Here is a 22,250-nt window from a genome sequence, read left to right on the forward strand (position 1 = left end):
TTTCCGCTTTCAAATTCTTCCCTCCTCACGCTACGGACCGCACTTTTCCCTTTGCTTTCCGCTTTCAAGTTCTTCCCTCCTCTCGCTACGGACCGCACTTTTCCCTTTGCTTTCCGCTTTCAAGTTCTTCCCTCCTCTCGCTACGGACCGCACTTTTCCCTTTGCTTTCCGCTTTCAAGTTCTTCCCTCCTCTCGCTTCGGACCGCACTTTTCCCTTTGCTTTCCGCTTTCAAGTTCTTCCCTCCTCTCGCTACGGACCGCACTTTTCCCTTTGCTTTCCGCTTTCAAGTTCTTCCCTCAGCTCGCTACGGACCGCACTTTTCCCTTTGCTTTCCGCTTTCAAGTTCTTCCCTCCTCTCGCTACGGACCGCACTTTTCCCTTTGCTTTCCGCTTTCAAGTTCTTCCCTCCTCTCGCTACGGACCGCACTTTTCCCTTTGCTTTCCGCTTTCAAGTTCTTCCTTCCTCACGCTACGGACCGCACTTTTCCCTTTGCTTTCCGCTTTCAAGTTCTTCCCTCCTCTCGCTACGGACCGCACTTTTCCCTTTGCTTTCCGCTTTCAAGTTCTTCCCTCAGCTCGCTACGGACCGCACTTTTCCCTTTGCTTTCCGCTTTCAAGTTCTTCCCTCCTCTCGCTACGGACCGCACTTTTCCCTTTGCTTTCCGCTTTCAAGTTCTTCCCTCCTCTCGCTACGGACCGCACTTTTCCCTTTGCTTTCCGCTTTCAAGTTCTTCCCTCCTCTCGCTACGGACCGCACTTTTCCCTTTGCTTTCCGCTTTCAAGTTCTTCCCTCCTCTCGCTACGGACCGCACTTTTCCCTTTGCTTTCCGCTTTCAAGTTCTTCCCTCCTCTCGCTACGGACCGCACTTTTCCCTTTGCTTTCCGCTTTCAAGTTCTTCCCTCAGCTCGCTACGGACCGCACTTTTCCCTTTGCTTTTCGCTTTCAAGTTCTTCCCTCCTCTCGCTACGGACCGCACTTTTCCCTTTGCTTTCCGCTTTCAAGTTCTTCCCTCCTCTCGCTACGGACCGCACTTTTCCCTTTGCTTTCCGCTTTCAAGTTCTTCCCTCCTCTCGCTACGGACCGCACTTTTCCCTTTGCTTTCCGCTTTCAAGTTCTTCCCTCAGCTCGCTACGGACCGCACTTTTCCCTTTGCTTTCCGCTTTCAAGTTCTTCCCTCCTCTCGCTACGGACCGCACTTTTCCCTTTGCTTTCCGCTTTCAAGTTCTTCCCTCAGCTCGCTACGGACCGCACTTTTCCCTTTGCTTTCCGCTTTCAAGTTCTTCCCTCCTCTCGCTACGGACCGCACTTTTCCCTTTGCTTTCCGCTTTCAAGTTCTTCCCTCCTCTCGCTACGGACCGCACTTTTCCCTTTGCTTTCCGCTTTCAAGTTCTTCCCTCAGCTCGCTACGGACCGCACTTTTCCCTTTGCTTTCCGCTTTCAAGTTCTTCCCTCCTCTCGCTACGGACCGCACTTTTCCCTTTGCTTTCCGCTTTCAAGTTCTTCCCTCAGCTCGCTACGGACCGCACTTTTCCCTTTGCTTTCCGCTTTCAAATTCTTCCCTCCTCACGCTACGGACCGCACTTTTCCCTTTGCTTTCCGCTTTCAAGTTCTTCCCTCCTCTCGCTACGGACCTCACTTTTCCCTTTGCTTTCCGCTTTCAAGTTCTTCCCTCCTCTCGCTACGGACCGCACTTTTCCCTTTGCTTTCCGCTTTCAAGTTCTTCCCTCCTCTCGCTACGGACCGCACTTTTCCCTTTGCTTTCCGCTTTCAAGTTCTTCCCTCCTCTCGCTACGGACCGCACTTTTCCCTTTGCTTTCCGCTTTCAGGTTCTTCCCTCAGCTCGCTACGGACCGCACTTTTCCCTTTGCTTTCCGCTTTCAAGTTCTTCCCTCCTCTCGCTACGGACCGCACTTTTCCCTTTGCTTTCCGCTTTCAAGTTCTTCCCTCCTCTCGCTACGGACCGCACTTTTCCCTTTGCTTTCCGCTTTCAAGTTCTTCCCTCCTCACGCTACGGACCGCACTTTTCCCTTTGCTTTCCGCTTTCAAGTTCTTCCCTCCTCTCGCTACGGACCGCACTTTTCCCTTTGCTTTCCGCTTTCAAGTTCTTCCCTCAGCTCGCTACGGACCGCACTTTTCCCTTTGCTTTCCGCTTTCAAGTTCTTCCCTCCTCTCGCTACGGACCGCACTTTTCCCTTTGCTTTCCGCTTTCAAGTTCTTCCCTCCTCTCGCTACGGACCGCACTTTTCCCTTTGCTTTCCGCTTTCAAGTTCTTCCCTCCTCTCGCTACGGACCGCACTTTTCCCTTTGCTTTCCGCTTTCAAGTTCTTCCCTCAGCTCGCTACGGACCGCACTTTTCCCTTTGCTTTCCGCTTTCAAGTTCTTCCCTCAGCTCGCTACGGACCGCACTTTTCCCTTTGCTTTCCGCTTTCAAGTTCTTCCCTCCTCTCGCTACGGACCGCACTTTTCCCTTTGCTTTCCGCTTTCAAGTTCTTCCCTCCTCTCGCTACGGACCGCACTTTTCCCTTTGCTTTCCGCTTTCAAGTTCTTCCCTCAGCTCGCTACGGACCGCACTTTTCCCTTTGCTTTCCGCTTTCAAGTTCTTCCCTCAGCTCGCTACGGACCGCACTTTTCCCTTTGCTTTCCGCTTTCAAGTTCTTCCCTCCTCTCGCTACGGACCGCACTTTTCCCTTTGCTTTCCGCTTTCAAGTTCTTCCCTCTGCTCGCTACGGACCGCACTTTTCCCTTTGCTTTCCGATTTCAAGTTCTTCCCTCCTCACGCTACGGACCGCACTTTTCCCTTTGCTTTCCGCTTTCAAGTTCTTCCCTCCTCTCGCTGCGGACCACACTTTTCCCTTTGCTTTCCGCTTTCAAGTTCTCCCCGCCTCTCGCTCGGACCACACTTTTCCCTTTGCTTTCTGCTTTCAAGTTCTTCCCTCCTCTCGCTGCGGACCACACTTTTCCCTTTGCTTTCTGCTTTCAAGTTCTTCCCTCCTCTCGCTGCGGACCACACTTTTCCCTTTGCTTTCTGCTTTCAAATTCTTCCCTCCTCTCGCTGCGGACCTCATTTTCCCCCCTCCCTCTGGCGTGCGGGGCCTGGATCTAGAATTTACGTATTTGTACTTTATTTTAATAATCACTGATTGTTAAGAAACAAGGACTGAGTGGTCAAATCACTCGATTAAGTGGCATGTGGGATACCGGAAATGTTTGGGTATTTTCTCGGTGGATTACATTCCATCTCGCTGATTCACCCCTCACCCCTCTTTTTTATGACCCCTGCGTTGAAACTATCCTTAAATTCCATTCACTACTGCTGTCTGTGGATTATGTCAAATGGCTGGTTAATCCGTGTTTTTTCTTATAATGTTTTTTTAAATTCTAAAAGTGCCCGTGGCCATGGGTTCAGATTATTAGGTTTGCCATGAAAACAAATTTTTAGAGATTCACGTATCCTAGCATAAACATAAGAATGTAACACTGATAATTACTTTAGTTTTTTTTAATATTATGTGGGTTTTATAGTTTTTTTAACTATATCAAGAATGGATTATTTATTTCGAGGAGTATAGTTGTTGATGTTAACTTTAACGTGATTGCTTAACGCATGTTTCCTTGTTTGCATAAAAATGGATTACTAATGGGTGTGCCTAGAATTTGGCAGTATAATTTGATGGTTATGGTTTTCCATAGAATAAGTTCTATCTATTCCCGTGCATAATTTGCATGCGTTTTTTTTGTTTGCGCTTCTAGCTTAATGTTGCCAACGAAACTTAAGCCTTTCCTTGAAAATGATTTCTCCGAATTCTTTTATTTACATTGGAACGTCTCATCTTACGTCAACTTTTCAGGGGGTCAGGGCAGAAGCGTCAACTAAAGAACCATTCCCCTTTGTTATCGTACTCATCCAGTTCAGGATTATTCCACTTAGTAGTTATGTTCCCTTGGGTCCACTTCTCGCCAGAGGACTGAAGGGAGGGGGGAACTCTCCCTCCGGATTAAATTAACGTTTATGGAGGAGTCTGGTTCGAATCCCGGCGATGTCAGCCCGATTCCCATTTTTCCATGGTTTTCGAGAAAAAATTCCAGCCAAACACTGGCAAGATTCCTTTCCCGACACCCTGTGGGCGAAACAGCAGGGGCCTAAGCTTCTGGATCAACCAGTGCATGCAACAAATGTACACAAAAAATATATGTACGTTTACAAAAGAGTTGCCAAGAAATAGTTTGTAGTTCCATAATAAAAATATTGTAACTTTGTACAACACATGGTTATGATTATTTTTGCATTATACGAAATACGATTTTCGAGATAATCCTGAGTATTTCTTACGAAAATTGGCGCATTAATTTATATTTTATTGACGCTTAATTCAAACAAAAAATTTTTAAACAATGAAAAAACATAATCGAGTATTCAAAATTTTCACTTTATTTGTTTTTGTTTGTTTATTATGTGCGCAGTTAATACTGGAAAGCTATTCAGGGAACGGTTTACAAATAACTTTAACTATTAGAGGTTCTGGGACAACACAAAACATAAATTCCCTGGTAAGAATTCTAACCCAGTATTACTGCGAAAACTATTTTGTAGTGATATAAATGTACAAATATCTGTAATGTTACGTGAATATTTCTGTTCCGTTTCTTTTACATTTACTGGGTTGCCTAAGTTGTCTAAATCTGAAAAAGCCTCTAATGAACTAGCAATGTCACCCATTTCCCAACTGTCATTTGCAAAGCATCACATGCTGTTTATTCACAAACACTGTCAACCACACGAAGTTGTTTTTAAACATTGTTGGTAGAACAACAGTGACATGTGTACCTAGTCTACTGGTGCAGGGTGTTTTTTTTATTTTATTTTGTATTTTTGTTCCGTTGATCCCACATGGAGTCAAGGCTCCGGGATATAGAATATGTCACGTTATACATGTAGTTCCCTTTACATACAAATATGTATGTGCAGACATTAATATTTACATGATGCAAGTTACAAAAAAATACAGAACATGTTACACAATTTAATTGTATAGTAAGTATACTTGATACTTATGCAAAACATGAAGCAGCTGTTATCACAAGTCCATTCAACAAATTAACAGTTCAATTTCTCTATTATCAATCAAATTAAAGAATTCCTTCAGAGAGTAGGTAGGATATTCTTTAAGTATTTGTTTTACTGTTTTTTTGAATACTGGTAAACTGTTTATGTTAGTTATTTTCTGTGATATAAAGTTAAAAAGTTTTACTCCCATGTAATTTAGTCCATTTTCAAATCGCCTATTGTTATGTTCAACTATCCTTAATTTACTAGAATTTCTGGTGTTATATGTGTGAATATCTATATTTTTTAATTGGTTTTTTTCCTTATGAATGAATAAAAGGGTTCTCAAAATGTATTCATTTATGACAGTAGGTTTTTAAGTTTTTTGAATTTTGGTCTACAGTGAGATGATTTTTTATCTTTTGTTATTATTCTAATAGCTCTTTTTTTTTGTATTTTTACGGTTTTATCAACTCCTACCAGTCACGAAATGTAAGAAAACTGAAGGGGAAAAACACGTGAGCGCATCTTCCAGTACTCGCCAGGGATGTGTAACATCTAATCTCGGTAACGAGAAAATTCAAGTGTTCTCTTGTGGCAAATACACTTATAATACGAAACTCGGACACGAAATTTAACGAATAATTCTTAAAATAATACCAAGCGTGATAAATATGTGCAAATTGTGTTTACCACTACGTTTCTTGACGTGAATCTTCTACTAAATGCCGTATACCGAGAGCTAAGATTAAACAGTAAAAAAAAAAAAAATAAAAAAATAAAATGCTAGAAGTCATGAAACCTTAATTTCTAGCATTCTTTTCTTAACTTTAATTTTTTGCTCTTAAATTTAGTTAATAGTCGTGCATTAAAATAAATAATTTGGAAATAATCTCTTAAAGGTTTCTACCTTTAAAACGAAAAAAAAAACAGACACGTTAATAGTATATCTTTTTGTATGACTTATTTTTATATTTGTTTATTATGTATATTCATAATGAACCTGAGGTGTAAAAAGAGGGGTTTAACAATGTGGTATTAGAAGGTGGTGTAGACGGCATAGGCGTACCCAGCGGGGGTGTTTTGGGGGGTTCAACCCCCCCCCCCCCTTTCACCCCCCACCCCACCGAAATAAATGCAAGAATATATTATGAACACTCATGTCATTCGAAACTCATTTTCTAAAGTTTCACACCGAGCGACGAGAGAGAACGTCACCAAGCAGCCCAATTGGTAAGTTAACGTAAACAAATTTGAATTGTTGCAGTGGTTGGTTCATGGATGACCACTACAACATCCACATCGACCCGGAGAATGTGGTTACTGAATTTGCAAAAAAAAAAAAAAAAAAAAAAAAAAAAAAATAGAAGAATTATTTTGTAAAGATGTTTGTAAGCTTCAAAAAGTTTATTATAAACAATTAATTTTTTTGGAGTTTATGCAGTTTTTCTTAAAAAATCAGAACCACCACCCCTCCCCCCGGAAAAAATATCTGGAAGAACCCCCCTCCCCCCCTCCTCCCCGAAAAACAATCCTGGGTACGCCTATGGTAGACGGTTCACTATCGCCGCCTGAGTATTGGAGTGTTCTATGTCCACTTTTTAGGTTTTTTATGCTATGGACACGAAATTAACAGTAGTATTCATTTGTACTATATCCACACAAGTCTACGCACATAAAAAATGTTTGTTCTTAATTTAAGACCAATATTATGATATTCATAGTTGTTAGAACTTTCAGATGCTTATATCCCAGTTCCGACTTCAATGGACATAGAACACTCCAAATCCCCAGGCGACGAGTGAAGTGACCACGGACTGTGGCTGCCCCCCGCAGGTGGCGCTGTCTCGCGCCTGCTTCAGCCACTACGAGCTCTCGCGGTCGAGGGACGCGCTGCGCTGCACGCGCCGCCCCGAGCCGGGCCGGCAGGAGGGGGAGGCGGCCTCCGGCGCGCGGCTGGTGGCCAGCCCCGTGCCCGCCGGAGCCACAGTCGTCGACCTGCTGGCGCACTTCGCGGCGGTGCCCGGCCTCGCCGAGCTGCAGCTGCGCCAGCAGCAGCAAGGCGGCGGCGGCGGCCTGCGGTTCGCGCTGCTGCACTACGAGAGCCCGCTCGCCACGCAGGCCGCCTTCCACCGGTTCCACGAGGCCACGGTTCGTACACTCACACCTTACGTGAATACGTCTTTAAAATTGCTTCCGTAGCGGCAGGGCCGGTGCAAGGTAAATTGGCGCCCTAGGCGAAAAACCTTAATGCCCCCCCCCCCCCTTCCCCTTTCCCCCACAGAACACCCCAAAAAATTTGTTTTCCTTGCCTCAAAATACATCACGTAAGCCTAAGATTTTGTCAACAATCAAATGTAAGCAGGCTTCTGTTTTTTTTTTTTTTTTTTTTTTTTTACTTATTGCAAATCATAAACAGGTCACCGTGGACTTTAAATAATTACTTATATCAATATAAACATTCCAAAACCGTTACAAAAATCCATTTTCATCTAGTTTCAATAATCGTTAAGCATATTATATCAGCTGTTATGTGTCGTGCTGCGCCGCCCCCAGCTACTTGGCGTCCTAGGCGGTTGCCTGGTTCGCCTATATGGACGCGCCGGCCCTGCATAGCGGGAGGCAATTAAAAAAAAAAAAAAAAACGAATGATAACAAAATCGGGGGATACAGCTACATATCTACCATCTCCATCCAAAATTTAGATACACCACTGGTTAGCTAAAGGGTTAAAGAATTCGTTACGCTAAGTGAGGACTATGACGCATCGCGCGCGCCGCCATTTTGAGGTCATTTTGCCGCGTTTATAGATTTCCATTTGGTGTAACTTTTGAGAAGCTACGACGTTCGTTTAAGTTTAAATCGTCAGCTCTCGTCAAAATATATCGATCGCATATATAAAGCGTTAGCGTAAAATAGTTACAGTGAATATATATGGTGTTAAAATAAAAAAAAAATAGCGTATTTTGTATGGAAAATATTACCTGGTACGTACACGTATAAGGTTCTTGCAATGAGGAAGATTGATTTTGGTTAGTTTTTAGGACATATACACTACTGCTGGTCTGTTTGTGTGTGAGGACGGTTACAGACATCAATTCCCGAAACTGCGCTTCTCTTTTTTTTTTGTCTTGGGAAGTCTACAGTGTTAGTCTGTGCTGCCATCATAATATCTCTTTTGTCACATCGCTGGGTTCGCCTGTGCGTACCTGTGTTCCTGTGTTGTCCACATTATCTGTTTAGTATCATCGTTGGGTTAGTGTGTTTGTCGCTGGGTTCGTTCTTTCATCGCTGTGTGTTTCAAGGTCTTTTTTTTTTAGTATTTATTAACTGTTGTTGTTTGTTGTTACAACTGTCTCGTATTGTCAGCCTCGTGTGTCCGTCTGTGCTGTAATAATGTTCTGACTAATTCCTTCTACGGAATTTTTCTGTGCTGCGCAGGATATTAAAATTCACCGGAAGGTCCTATCTTCATTCATGTAAATGTTGTACCCTTGCAAAAAAGGATGAATAATTCAGAACCAACCTGCACTCAACCACAATGAAATGTTTTTAAAACAGCGACGAGCTGTTATGAAACCACTGCACGAGGACTGTCATGTCTGCCGTAGTTCCGCGGTCAGAAGATGGCCGTGTTGCCCGAGGTCATCTCGCCGCTGTGCGACAAGAAGACGATGGTCACGTCTCTTCACACTCAGGACGTCTGCGTCACGGATGGCGCTGGAGTAAGCATACGTCCTCTATCACGTTATATACAATACATACTAGATAGTATGACTAAAAAGGTTCGTATATTAATAAAAACAAACAATATAAATTTGTAGTATTTAAATATAAAAAATGACATAACAATTAGTTAAGATATTTAAAAACATGTTATAAACATATTATAAAACAATTATAATGTTAAATGTGAACAAAATTAATGTATTTAAACAATGCAGCTGGTTGAGACGGATTATTGTGAGCTCATCGGAATCTCAAGGCAGGGCAATTGAGTTGTAGAGCCGGTGGATGTGAGGGGGGGAGGGGGGGAAGAGAAGCAAATCCCCAAATGAAAAAAAAAAAATTTAATGCTGGAGTTTATTCCTATAAGACAAAAATTACAAAAATATATCTGTACTATAATAAAACTGTAGAACCGTCATGTCTGTACATTGAAAATATTTTCTAAAACTAATTGCAGGTGATGTAGGGGTATGCAACAGAATACAATAAGACTATTTTTTTTTTTTAATGTGTGTGTCTGTTTGTCTATATGTCTGTTTGAACATGCTCTTCTCAACTAGACGAATTTTAATGGGGTTTTCAAATGTAACTAGAGCGTAGCTTGGGGCAACATATAATCTTGATTTCATAAAAATTGACTCACGGAAAAAATAATAATTTAAAGTTTTATTATGGGGTTTCTCAGCTTAGTACGTTCGTAGAAAAGTAAAAAATGAAGCTTCATTATTTATTTTCAAAAGGCGCTCATGGAAGATTTCGGCTGTTTACCTCAGTGATACGATCATCATGGCGTATTACCCAAAAAACCAATATGTTAGTTTGTCTACCTCAGTGACAGAAGTATTTTCGTAAGTTTCCATCAGTGACATAATTTAGCGAATTTACGAATACAAACTGACATTAAATTTACTTGGCTAGGATATACGGATTCACTGCTATTTCGCTTTGTATTTTGGATGTTAAAAACTTAACAGAATTGCTTTGCTTTTTTCGATAGGTTTTATTTATATTTTACTTCTTGACTACGAAAAACGAATTTATGCATTACAGCCTTCTCTAAATACGAAAATTCGTTTATTTAAAATATGTTTAAATTACTACTTCATATTTGTTGATTTGAACAAAAATGAGCATTTGCATAGTATTGTTTGTAAACAAACGTACATTTCATTATTGGGTATCGATACTTTTCTTTGCACACTACCCATGAGTACAGTATTGATACTTTTCTTTGGACACCGCCCATAAGTAATGGATCGATCTTTTCTTTGGACACTATTCATGAGTACATTATGATACTTGTGTTTGGACAAAACCAATGAGTACAAGGTCGATACTTGTGTTTGGACACCACCAATGAGTACAGTGTCGATAATTGTGTTTGGACACCACCCATGAGAACAGTATCGATACTTGTGTTAGGACACCATTCATGAGTACAATGTCGATACATGTGTTTGGACACTACTCATGAGTACAGTATCGATACTTGTGTTTGGACACCACCAATGAGTACAAGGCCGATACTTGTGTTTGGACACCACCAATGAGAACAGTATCGATACTTGTGTTCGGACACCATTCACGAGTACAGTATCGATACCTGTGTTAGGACACCACTCATGAGTACAGTGTCGATACGTGTGTTTCGACACTACTCATGAGTACAGTATCGATACTTGTTTTTGGGCACTACTCATGAGAACAGTATCGATGCTTGTGTTTGGACACCACCCATGAGAACAGTATCGATACTTGTGTTAGGACACCATTCATGAGTACAATGTCGATACATGTGTTTGGACACTACTCATGAGTACAGTATCGATACTTGTGTTTGGACACCACCAATGAGTACAAGGCCGATACTTGTGTTTGGACACCACCAATGAGAACAGTATCGATACTTGTGTTCGGACACCATTCACGAGTACAGTATCGATACCTGTGTTAGGACACCACTCATGAGTACAGTGTCGATACTTGTGTTTCGACACTACTCATGAGTACAGTATCGATACTTGTTTTTGGGCACTACTCATGAGAACAGTATCGATGCTTGTGTTTGGACACCACTCATGAGAACAGTATCGATACCTGTGCTCGGACACCACCCACGAGTACAGTGTCGATACCTGTGTTCGGACACCGTGCCCCGCAGCTGGCGCAGCGGTTCCACGTGTACCAGTGCAACGGCCAGCACATCGGGCGGCTGGCGGGCGCCGACACGGACCGCCACGCGGAGCTGTACGTGGCCTCGCTGGACTCGCGCGTCACCTTGCTCGACCTGCTGCGCCTGTTCGCCCGCGTGCCGGGGCTGTCCGAGGTGCGCCTCATGATCGGCTTCAGCGGCTACAACCGCGGCTTCGGCTTCGTGCGCTACGGCGCGCCCCACGCGGCGGCCGAGGCCATGCGCGTCTTCCAGAAGGCGCAGGTACCGTCCGGCACCTCATGTCGTCCTTATCAGGGGCGTAGGAACCGGGAGGGGGGGGGGACAGGGGGGACGTGTCCCCCTGAACTTTTTGGGTGGAGGGGACTGTCCCCCCCCAAGTTTCTAGACCGTGATATTTTTATTTCACAATATTATTCCGCATTTCTTTTATGCTATTTGAATAAATCAATAATCTAAGCAATTTTAAGCGAATCGGGTACCATGTATCAAAGGTTCACGTGCAAGAAACATGTCCAGCATCGAAATTATAACATTCAAAAACAAACTTTACTTTAAAGGCAAAGTTTATGAATTATAAACAATTTTTTTTAATGTTTCCAAGTGTACATGTTTTTTTTTTTTTAAATTTAGATTGGAAATATCGTAAATGAATTAGTTGTAGAAAATAATTTATAAAAATATAATTATGATTGTAAAATAATACTATTTAATTCCATTCGAGTAAAAAAAAAATGAGAGCTTGTGCCCTCCCTGCCTTCTGCCCAACTTTATTTGTAAATTCTTCTCTAATCAAATTTTATCTTAAGGAAACAATAATAATTTTAACATCGATGTATCCATTGGTTAGATACAAAAACTGCTTAAAAAGCGCTATTTTGCACTTTTAAAATCAAAATTTTCCGGGGGAGGACCACCGGTAGGAGGGGAATGAGTTTACATGACATCAATATCATTATTTGTCCCCCCCAACTTTATGAACACAGCTACGCCAATGGTCCTTATTGCGTATACAACTGATTATATTCATATGAGAAAAGGAATTTTATGTGTTATTGATAGAGACCGGAAAAAATTCGCGAGTTCATTTCGCGATAGGCTAATACACAGATAGTTATACCTAAATGCAGTCTCTGTTATTGGCTCACAACTCACCTAGATGACTCTGGGTCAATGAGAAACACCCAACCAAAGCTTTATACGAATCACATGCTGCTACGTTGGGACGTCTCACAAGACAGCAGCCAATGAGTGGGTCACATTTTTGACCGAGTGTACGTAGAACTATATTTGGAGTTCATGCCACAGGTCATTGAACCCGCGAATTTTTCCGGTCCCTAGTTATTGATGCAAGGCTGTGTATTTACGACAACAATGTGTATCATTCTTCCTGGGAGCAATTGCTATATGTATCATATCCAATTGTTTTTAACGTGAAAAAATTTAAAAAAAGTAAGAAGTTGAATGTGTTTGAGATTTAAAACTGCACAAATGCATTTTTGTTTTTTAAATATGCATTATAAAGCTTTTGATGTAATCTGAGTACACAATAAAAGAACATATTCTCCGGGAGAAATTGTTCCGTGTAACGTATTCAATTGTATTTTAAAGTAAAACATTAAAGTATTATAATTATTTGAATGTGTTTGTGGTGCGAAAGTATTAACGTAAACCAAAAAGTATTTGATTTTGAAAATACAGAATTTTAAAACTTTGTTGTGAACTTGATACGTAATTGAAGTCACGGTAAAACGTTTTGTTTCGCGTTCAAGAGCAACCGAGTTCGAATCCTGTTTTGGTTCCTCGCCACAAGCTGATTCGTTACCTGATCTCCCTGAATGGTTATGCAAGGTCGGTGTCACGCTATGCGGTTGAACCGGGGCGGTTGCCAGTTTCTACACGGTGACTTCTTCTAGATCAGTTGTTTACATGTTCGATTTTGGTAAGTTTACTTAGTGCGTTCTTGATGGGCCCGCATTGTGCTTTATAAGAAAAGCGGTCGAAAGAACATTCAGCCAAATAAATCATGCGGAAGTTTTAGCGGCAGTGGTAGAAACGCAAAGTGTGACACGAACTTAAACGTGTCCGTCAGTGGTGGATACAGGAATTCACACAGTTTAAACCGCAGTTTTTGTAACAGCTCACCTTGCATCGTCCAAAATAACATACGTACTGCCTTCACTGATATTTTGCAAAAATGATGGTGAAGGAGGGGGGTAAGAAGATATATACCCCCTACCCCTTTATCTCCCCTGCGTTCGCCACTGGTGTCCATTTACAATGACCACGTTGTCAAGACGCAAAACCAAAATACTCTTCCTTACTCTAACTGGGAAAAAAAAATTGCATTTGAAACACTTTATTTACGGAGTTAATTATACTATTCATACTACACTTTATGGATGTATGTCTTCGAAACCATTAACATTAAAAACGTGAATATATACTTTTGCCATTGTTTGCATTCTAATGGAGACGTCTTTCTTTTTTTTTCTTTTTCTTTAGGTGTTCGGAAAGAGGCTGGCCGTGCAGAAATCTACGAACAGCAAGTCACTGCTCTTTCGCCGCATCCCGCCTACTATGAATGATTCTTATTTTCAATCGGTTAGTAATGGATAATTATTATATCTTAGCTATATAGTTTTGGAATGCGAAAACATATTTTCAAGGGAGATAAGGCCCCGCCATCTTCTTGGATTTTTCCATCTTTTTTTTGTTGCTATAATTCTTATTTTTAACAATTTATTCCGATTGTTGACATGTCAAGGCATAAATAAAATCTCCCAGACCTTCTATACCTTGTTCCAACCACGTATTTAATAAGAGTCTCTAGTCTGTAAGATTGATATATATGTTACCATTATTAAATAGGTACAAAGTGTGGAAAGAAAATTAGGGATTTAATGACAAAAAAAAATTCATAACTTTCATTGTTGGAATACTATCAAATACATTCTCATTTATTATAAGCTTTCAAAATTTTAGGTATCTTATTTTTTCCTTCAAAACAATTTTTTATGCAACCATTTATTTATTTAAGGGGTGAAATAAAACGGTGGAAGAAAACAAAATTAATTATTCCTTTAAAAGGCATAATTTTAAGTTAGTTTTAAAATATTATAATTTTTTTATATAAAGTTTGTTTTATGTTTTAAAACAATTTTTGACACTATCACTTTTAACTACGGTAGTACAAGGTAGAGGAAATGACTGCAACTGCCGTGGTAATCCGTGGTGCGACGCAGGTGCTGAGGGAGGTCACCCCGGGCGTCAGCAGCGTCGTGTTCTTCGGACCCGCGGGGCCGCCGGCCAAGAAGTGCTGCCTGGTGAACTACGCCGACCACCAGTCGGCCACCACGGCCAGGAGGAAGCTCATCCCGCACTGCGACCACATATTCGGCTGCAAGATGGACATCGACTGGGCTCCAGGTACGCACGAGGCCGCGCGAGTCGGCGACCGTTTCCCGGCTTCTGGGTCGACGCAGGGACGTACCTAGTGAAGGGGGGGGGGGGGGCGCAACAACAGGGGGGAAAGAGTATTTTGCCCCCCATCCCCTCTGAAACCTTGAAGTGGGGGCAAACGGGGGCACAGAAAGTGCTGTGTAATTAATTTTTAGATAATAAAACTGCTTAAATAGCACCATTTTCCACCTTGAAATGCACATTTTCCCAGGGGAGGACCCCCGGACCACCCGCTTCAATAGGGGGGGATCGATGATTCTTTATAAAAAGGTATTATGCCCCCCCCCCCCTTTGGAAATTTAGTTGCGCCCCTGGGGGGGGGGGGGGGGGGAGGTTCCGGACCGCTCCCTTCCAGCATTCAAAAAAACTTAACAAGTGCGGGGACTTAACGAGTAAATTACAGTAACTTAGCTGCACAAGGTTACAGAGAGATTATTTTAGAAGGATTGTTGTAATCCACGGTGGGTACTACACTGTAATTTTCTCCCCATTTTAGCTGAATATGAGGCGGTAATTATATTTCAAAGTTGTTTCTTGGCATACTGTAAAGTATACTATTCTCTGAGTATTTAGAGTAGAAAAGAAAAATCACTCATAAAACATGATATGATGGTTATACTGTACCTCCCTCCTTCACAAAATCCTGGCTACGGGCCTTGTTCGAGTCCACGTCTGCGGAACACGTCTATGACATTGACATTTCCACACACGTGGCTTCTAACCAGAAGCCAAGAATCAGTTGGTTCCTCAAACATGTTATGGAAGTTATTAAACCCACACATCGGGTACGGATATTTGTATGAATCCACTGTATCTCGTCTTACAATTGTTTAAGAAAAAATAAAGTGCATTCAAAACTTACCATAGTCGTATAATTGATGACTTCCATTACACGTTTAGGAATGTTATCAATATTATTATTTTTAATTGTTCACAGGGCCGTCGAGAGAAATTATGAGCCTTGGGGAAAATAATTTTGTCAGCCCCCCCCCCCCCCCCCTCCCTTTCTCCTCATTAACTATTTCTTATTGTACAATTAATCAAAACCCACAGTTTAAAAAAAAAATTCTAAAGACTGTAAATGTTACCGTGGCCAAGAGCGTACGCAGAATTTCATTTCGTGAAAGGGTGATGGGGTTAATGTAACATCTTTGCCACCTTCGTTCTGTTTGCTTTAAAATTATTTACTTTGGTTGTAGTAATAATAGATTTGGATTTAAAAAAAATTAGGATTTATCTGTAAATTTTTCTGTGCGTGTTACCTAACTTGTAAAGCTTCCAATGAATTCTATTAGCAATAGACCTGTAAGTAATTTCGTCCTACTATCATGGTACAGGGTAAACTCACGCAAAACAAAATTTCGAAATTCAACCGGGCCCCCCTGGTACCTGAGCCCCGAGGATAACCCCCCCCCCCCCCCTTTTTTTTTATCACCCCTGCGATTCTCTCTTGACGGACCTGACTGTGCATATTGTATATAACGAGATAGTTAAAATCGGCGAGGCGACACAAATCAGAGATATTGGAGAATCAATCGGCCATGGCCTTTACTAAAACGAACAAGTAAACAATTACTTAAGGACTGGGCTTAAAGTAATTAAAATGTAACAAAAAAAATATGAAACTTTTAAACTAGATCAAGTTTAGGTTTAAAAAATACATTTTTTGTAAATATCTTGAATACCCACGTACGATTAATTTCTAGGAACTATACTTAAAACTAGAGATGCAACAATACAAAACGTTTGAGTAATGTTACAGTTATAAATAAAGGAGTTTACAGTACAAACAATCATCTGTCATATGGACGCAACAGTGAAACTAATTCCGAAATTATTTTATAGAGGTGTAGGAGTGGTACCCCTATTAATATAGCAGAAGTTTTAGGTTTTTTCTCCCCAAGAAAATATTTAATTTGGTTGCTGAAATTGTGACCATTGAAAGTTAATTTTTCTGCTAATCGCATATTTATCTGTTTCTACTGTAAATTTCTTAGCAAAGAAATTCATAGATATCTACTTAATGGTATGGTGAATTAGACCTAAAACTATTCGCAAGTAAAAGATTTATTTGTATTAAAAGTCTGTAGGTAAGTTGCTAAGAAATATTGAACTCCCAAAAACAAAGCCACAGTATGCCCTACACATCTTCAAATAAAAACAAACACAAAAACAAAAATATCATCTCCCTCCCCCCTCTTTACTAAAAAAAACCTTGTTTTGCAGTTATGTAAGAATTATATGCATTTATATTCATATTTCAATCAAAAAATGACTTGTACTATGGTTTCTATGTCGCAATTTCATCTGTAGACTTCAAGTGAGCAATATACGTTTCAAAACAGATAGTTTTATCAGAAACGCGATAACCTCTCGGCTGTAATCATACGTTGTTTCGTGTTTGTATTTTAACACGCGCGAAAGCAGCGTCGCAGTATTACCAACATTACAATATTATAGCACGGTGATGAGGAGAATGATTTACAAAACAAAGTTGTTATAACAAGATGATGTAACAAGATTGCTGTTACGAAATATTTTGGCGAACACTTAACAGAGTACTGATTTAAATGAGCACAAATTAGGTTATCTTTTGTCAACAAAAGCGCAGGCAGTGCTGCATCGGCGCCATTCATAAAAACTAAATAAGTCGTCGGTCTATGACGTAACGTAAGTTATAAAGTGACTTGTATTTGGTTGAATTCGTTTGAGTGTAGTTCCTTATACAAACATTTTGTGCGAAAATGGATGCGGGCTTTAGCGAAGGCAATGAATTTTGTAACTACCGGTCCCCCTTGTCTACGCGATACGCTAGCAAGGAAATGCAGTACAATTTCAGTGACATGAAGAAATTTTCAACTTGGCGAAAACTTTGGCTGTACCTGGCGCGAGCTGAGAAGGTAAAGTTTCTGCTCACATGTTTACCAAACTACTGTTTTGCCGTTCTCCCGGGAAAAGTATTTGAAAGTAAATTTTTGATTGTGGAATTTCCGTAAAAATAAAATTAAAATAATATCGTAAAGGTGTTTTAGAACTAATTTTACTCTCCTCGATTGTTTTATAAAACGAATTTTAGTATTTTTTATTAATACTGAATAGAGGTTTTTTTTCCTTTAAAATAAATGAAAATTTGTGGTAAGAATTTTTTTTTTTTTAAGTTCCTGTAATGTCTTCAATGATTCTGTATAAGTGTTCTGTAATATTTCAAGCCGGTTACAGTTTTTCGTCCTATGTTAGGGTTTGTTATGTTAGGTTTGCTACATTGTGTGAAATATTTTTGATGGTTGGTTAGGTTACGTTGGTCACATTTAATACTTTAGAATAGTTGACACTTAGGAACTAGGTACCAATTTTCAATTAATCTAACCCAACCAAACTAAAAAAGTATGAAGTACAAAGAAAATCATAACTTAAGCTTACTTACTATGTACATTATCAAATCTGTTAAAATTAATAGTAATCTGTCTTAATATTATCTAAAACTTTTGTTTGAATCAGTCTTTGATTCTACTAAGTAATCATTAATGTTAAAGGTGGTGGAAAAAACAGGAATTGAAGGACAAAAAATCTTAACTTTGACCATAAGCACTATCAAACCCATTTAAACTTTTTTTTTTAAATCTTAATATAAACTAAAAAAAATTTCAAAAAAAATTATTTAAGAAAAACCTTTACTGTGAGGGGTTGAATAATATCAGGTTGAAATACAAAAAAAAAAGTAATTTTACTATGTACACTATCAGATATGTTGAAATGATAAAATACTGTCTAAAATTTTTTTTACAACACTAACCATTACTGCAAGGGGTTGAAAAAACTTGGGTTATAATTTTAAAAAAGTATTAACATTTTTCTGTGCGTACTAGGTACCAAGTCCATTATGATTTATTGTAAGCCTTATAAATATTATCTTAAAATATGGTTGAAACAATTTTTTATATATGTTACCATTATTAAATAGGTACAAAGTGTGGAAAGAAAATTAGGGGCTGAATGACAAAAAAAATTCATAACTTTCATTGTTGGAATACTATCAAATACATTCTCATTTATTGTAAGCTTTCAAAATGTTGTCTTATTTTTTCCTTCTAAACAATTTTTGTGCAACGATTTATTTATGCAAGGGGTGAAATAAAACAGTAGAAGAATACAAAATTAATTATTCCTTTAAAGGCATAATGTTGAATTAGTTTTAAAATATTATAAATTGTTTATATAAAGTTTGATTTTAAAACAATTTTTGAAACTGTCACTTTTAACTAGTACAAGGTTTAGAAAAAATAGGGTTTGAAGGAGAAATAATTTTGTTTCAATCAGTAGACATATTATCAAATCTGTTCGACATTTTTGAAAATTTTCTTTATATGACCAAAATATTTTAGCTAATCAAAACCTAACTGAGCCAGGCCAATTTCAAACTCATGGCTATGTCATTCTTTTCTAGAATATTCTAGAAGGGAAGCCTACAACTCACGTAGTTTCGGTTCCCTGCAAGAATTTCCGAAGATTTCCGAAGTTTTGCGTTTTGGTATTAACGCCACTTCAGCCGCTAAATCAGAAGTTTCCAATGAAAACAAGCATATTGTGACTAACCTAACCTAACCCTTAGATTTAATTAATTTCAATGTTTGAGAGAAATCCGAAGTTGCACGAACGTGGTAGGGAACCGAAACTACGTGAGTTGTAGGCTTCCCATTCTAGAAAGTGTAATATACACTATATACATAGATAACATTGAAAACATTTTGGCTGCAAGGAGTATGTAAAAAAATCTTATTTTTTTATTTGTGATTTATAACATCTTAGCTCTTGGTACTTATATGGAATTTGGTGGGAGTCATTTCATGAATGCAATGGAATTGTATAACAGGAAGTAATGTGGTGGAAACGTGTAACAGGAAGTAGGGAAATCACTTCCAAATTGATACATAAAATGAAGTAATGGAAAATCTCGGACAAATCCAACCGAAGGGTTAGAAATGGGGAAGGTTAAAAAAAAAAACCAGAAAAATAGCTAGTACTCCCCTAATATGGCAAATATTGCATCCATATGAAGTTAATTTATATCTTTATTTAGACTAATACCAAAAACTTATGTCTAAATAAATTTTTAATATGACCAACCATAACTGCAAGGGGTAAAAAACAGGGATTGGAGGAAATTATCATAATGCTATTATTAGGTAATCCATCAAACTTATAACAATTAATTGCCAACTTCTAAATATAATCTAAAACTTTTGTCCAACTATTGAAAAAACTGGGGTTTGATATCTGTTTGAAGTAAAAGTTTTTATATACAATTACTTAGGTACTGAAAGTGGTGGAATTAATGATGATGGTTGGACAAAAAAAATCACGATTCTTGTAAGAGTATACTATCAAATCCATTATAATTTATTGTAAAAATTATAAATATTATCTAACACTTTGGCTGAAACAGTTTTTGTTGAAATAAACTATTACTGTCATGGGTTGAATAAAGAGGGGTTTAAATTAAAAATTTCCTTAATACTTACACTATCAAATTAGTTCAAATTTATTTTAAAACTGTTAAATATTATTTTAAACTATGGTAAATTTTTTTTATAAAACCATATATTAGTGCAAAAGATGAAATAGTATAGGATTTTAAGGTAAAAAAAAATTTAATTACTACTATGCATATGCAATTAGTTCCAAGTGATTCACTGCTGAATGCATTGAATTAAAGTATTCAGAACATTTTCACTGCATGGAATATGAGTAAATGCTTTATCAGTCATTTTGGAATATTGGAGAATATATAGTTCCAGAAGGTTTTAGAAGTTTCAGAATGTTCCAGAAGAAATAGATACTAGGTACATACTCTGAAATCTACTTACGCCTGTAGGCTGTGCTTCCTCCCACATAACTTCCCTAATTGTGACAGACATTGAATTCTGAAAGAAAAAAAAAGTCTAATTGTGAAGGGCTTTGAAAATTAGGAAAATTGTGCATATTTATAAAATAAGAACAATGTATCTTCATACCAAAGCAACTTTATGAAAACAGTACTTTGGATCCTCTTAGAAGCAATGATAAGTAACAGTGGCAGCTGCAAGATTTAGAGGCAAGAGAAATTGTGGAAAAAAAAAAATCAAATTAAATTAAATTTCAATTGACACTAATACACTGACATATGGGCCTACAGAAGTAGCCGTAGGCAACGTGGCTTCAGTTAAAATTGCAGGTGTGGTAACAGCTCACCTTGCATAATCCAAAGTAACATATATAGCCTTCACTGATATTTTGCAATTTGTTTCCTCATTTGATTGTGAGAGGAAGTTATATCAACTTCCCCCCCTCCTTCCCCCCTTTTTCTGTTCCTGCTTCCACCTCTGAATTAAATAATGTTGCCGTGGTTAAACCTTTCACAAAACAAGATTGGAACCCATTTAGTTTTATTTAATCAAACAGTAGCTTCAGAGTTTTGGAGGCTAATAGTAACATCCAAGAAGTAATTAAAGAATATTGTGGGACTAATTTACTTTAGTAATGAAGGATTTCGATTTTAATTTTTTTTGTTATTGCCAATAAAGTTTGCTTATGAAGTAAATAAAGTGGAATTAAAGAGACATCAAGAAAGAAGTCTTCTCAGGTTTCAACTTCCACTTTAGCTATCTTGATATTGAAAGTTTGAAATTATTTTCAGTACTTCAAATTCATTCTCGGTAGTATCTCTCTAAGTATTTATCATGTATGTATTTTAAGATCTGAAAAAAAATGAACTATGTTGAATGACAAGTCTTCTGGGGATAGTATAGCATTATATAATTTAAAAAGTTTTTTACGAGTAGTCTTTAAAAACTAATTTTTCAGACCATTTTTTGTGGCCATTCATTGTAGTAATAGGTATTTTATTGTAATCAAAATGCTTCACAAAAAGTTCACAATTTTTTAGGTATGATACAGTTTGTGAGATTTTCGTGGTCATTGATCTGTTTTGATACTCTTATTGCCATTACTGGTGTTAATGTAGGATATAGGCCTATGTCTTAATTCAGTGACTATGGAAAGGAACACTATGTAATGAACATAGCAAGGCAGTGTGGTAAAATACTGGGATCACACTTTAGAGGGGTGGGATTCGAAACTGGATCTGGTAATTTTGATTTCATTTCCTCATAGTTCGTCAAAAAATCACCTCTGGCAAATAGTGTGGAATGGTTTCTCGGTCTCACCTCGGGCTATCGACGTTTTCTTCTCCAATATTCCTGATTTATGTCGAAAGACATAACCTATTGATGTGCTTAAGGTGGTAGTTTCCTGAATTATTTTGCACCTACAGTTATTAATTTTTGCCAGTGATGTAAATTGAATCAAAAACTATTACTATAGATGATAATTTATGAATGATATTATCACTTCAATAAATGCTATTTAATGTTTTTGAGAATCTCAAAGGCTGATTTAAATCTATATCCTATCATGAATTAAGATCAAGAAATTTTGTGGCATACAATTTTTAATTAACTGTTTGTGTGTAGCATTTGTCCTAAAACTCTCTATTCTTAAAAATTAAGAAGTTATATAAGGAATTCATTTAAAATCATTAAAAAATTTGTCTTTGTAGAAGCGTAATAATTTAGGATACTACCTCCGTAAAGTCATAACCCTACATGAAAGATTTGCATATAAAACACCATAAACTACTGCTCTTAAATGTGGAAGAAAATGAAAAATGAAGATCAAGCAGTGTTCTGCTGTCTCTGATCACCATGTAATTTAAGCTGAATTAATTTTTTTATTTACATGTAAATGGGTTTGGTTTATGGGCTGTATGGCACATAGACCAACAATCCAGTGTGTAGTTTACTGAAAA

The 22,250-nt window shown here is 38.6% G+C and overlaps 1 protein-coding gene and 1 long non-coding RNA gene across 3 annotated transcripts in view; one reads left to right on the forward strand and one right to left on the reverse strand.

Moving 5' to 3' along the window:
- Positions 1–13,951: 13,951 nt before the first annotated feature.
- Positions 13,952–20,764, reverse strand: LOC134537727 (uncharacterized). 2 transcript variants are annotated; one of them, XR_010076033.1, is made up of 3 exons: positions 20,636–20,764; positions 20,272–20,328; positions 13,952–14,345 (listed from the first exon to the last, which is right to left on the reverse strand). It is a non-coding gene; the product is annotated as an uncharacterized LOC134537727 (long non-coding RNA). The 2 variants fall into 2 exon arrangements; XR_010076034.1 differs by having other exon boundaries at positions 13,952–14,327; positions 20,636–20,763.
- Positions 16,293–22,250, forward strand: part of LOC134537722 (adenylosuccinate lyase) — a 96,671-nt gene continuing 90,713 nt past the window's right edge. Inside the window, exon 1 of the mRNA XM_063378471.1 lies at positions 16,293–17,307. Coding sequence (XP_063234541.1) covers positions 17,152–17,307 — 156 coding nt within the window. The 5' untranslated portion in view covers positions 16,293–17,151. The remainder of the gene's footprint in view (positions 17,308–22,250) is intronic.

Source organism: Bacillus rossius, chromosome 12 (genome assembly GCF_032445375.1).
Source record: "Bacillus rossius redtenbacheri isolate Brsri chromosome 12, Brsri_v3, whole genome shotgun sequence".
In the NCBI taxonomy this organism is placed as follows: domain Eukaryota; kingdom Metazoa; phylum Arthropoda; class Insecta; order Phasmatodea; family Bacillidae; genus Bacillus; species Bacillus rossius.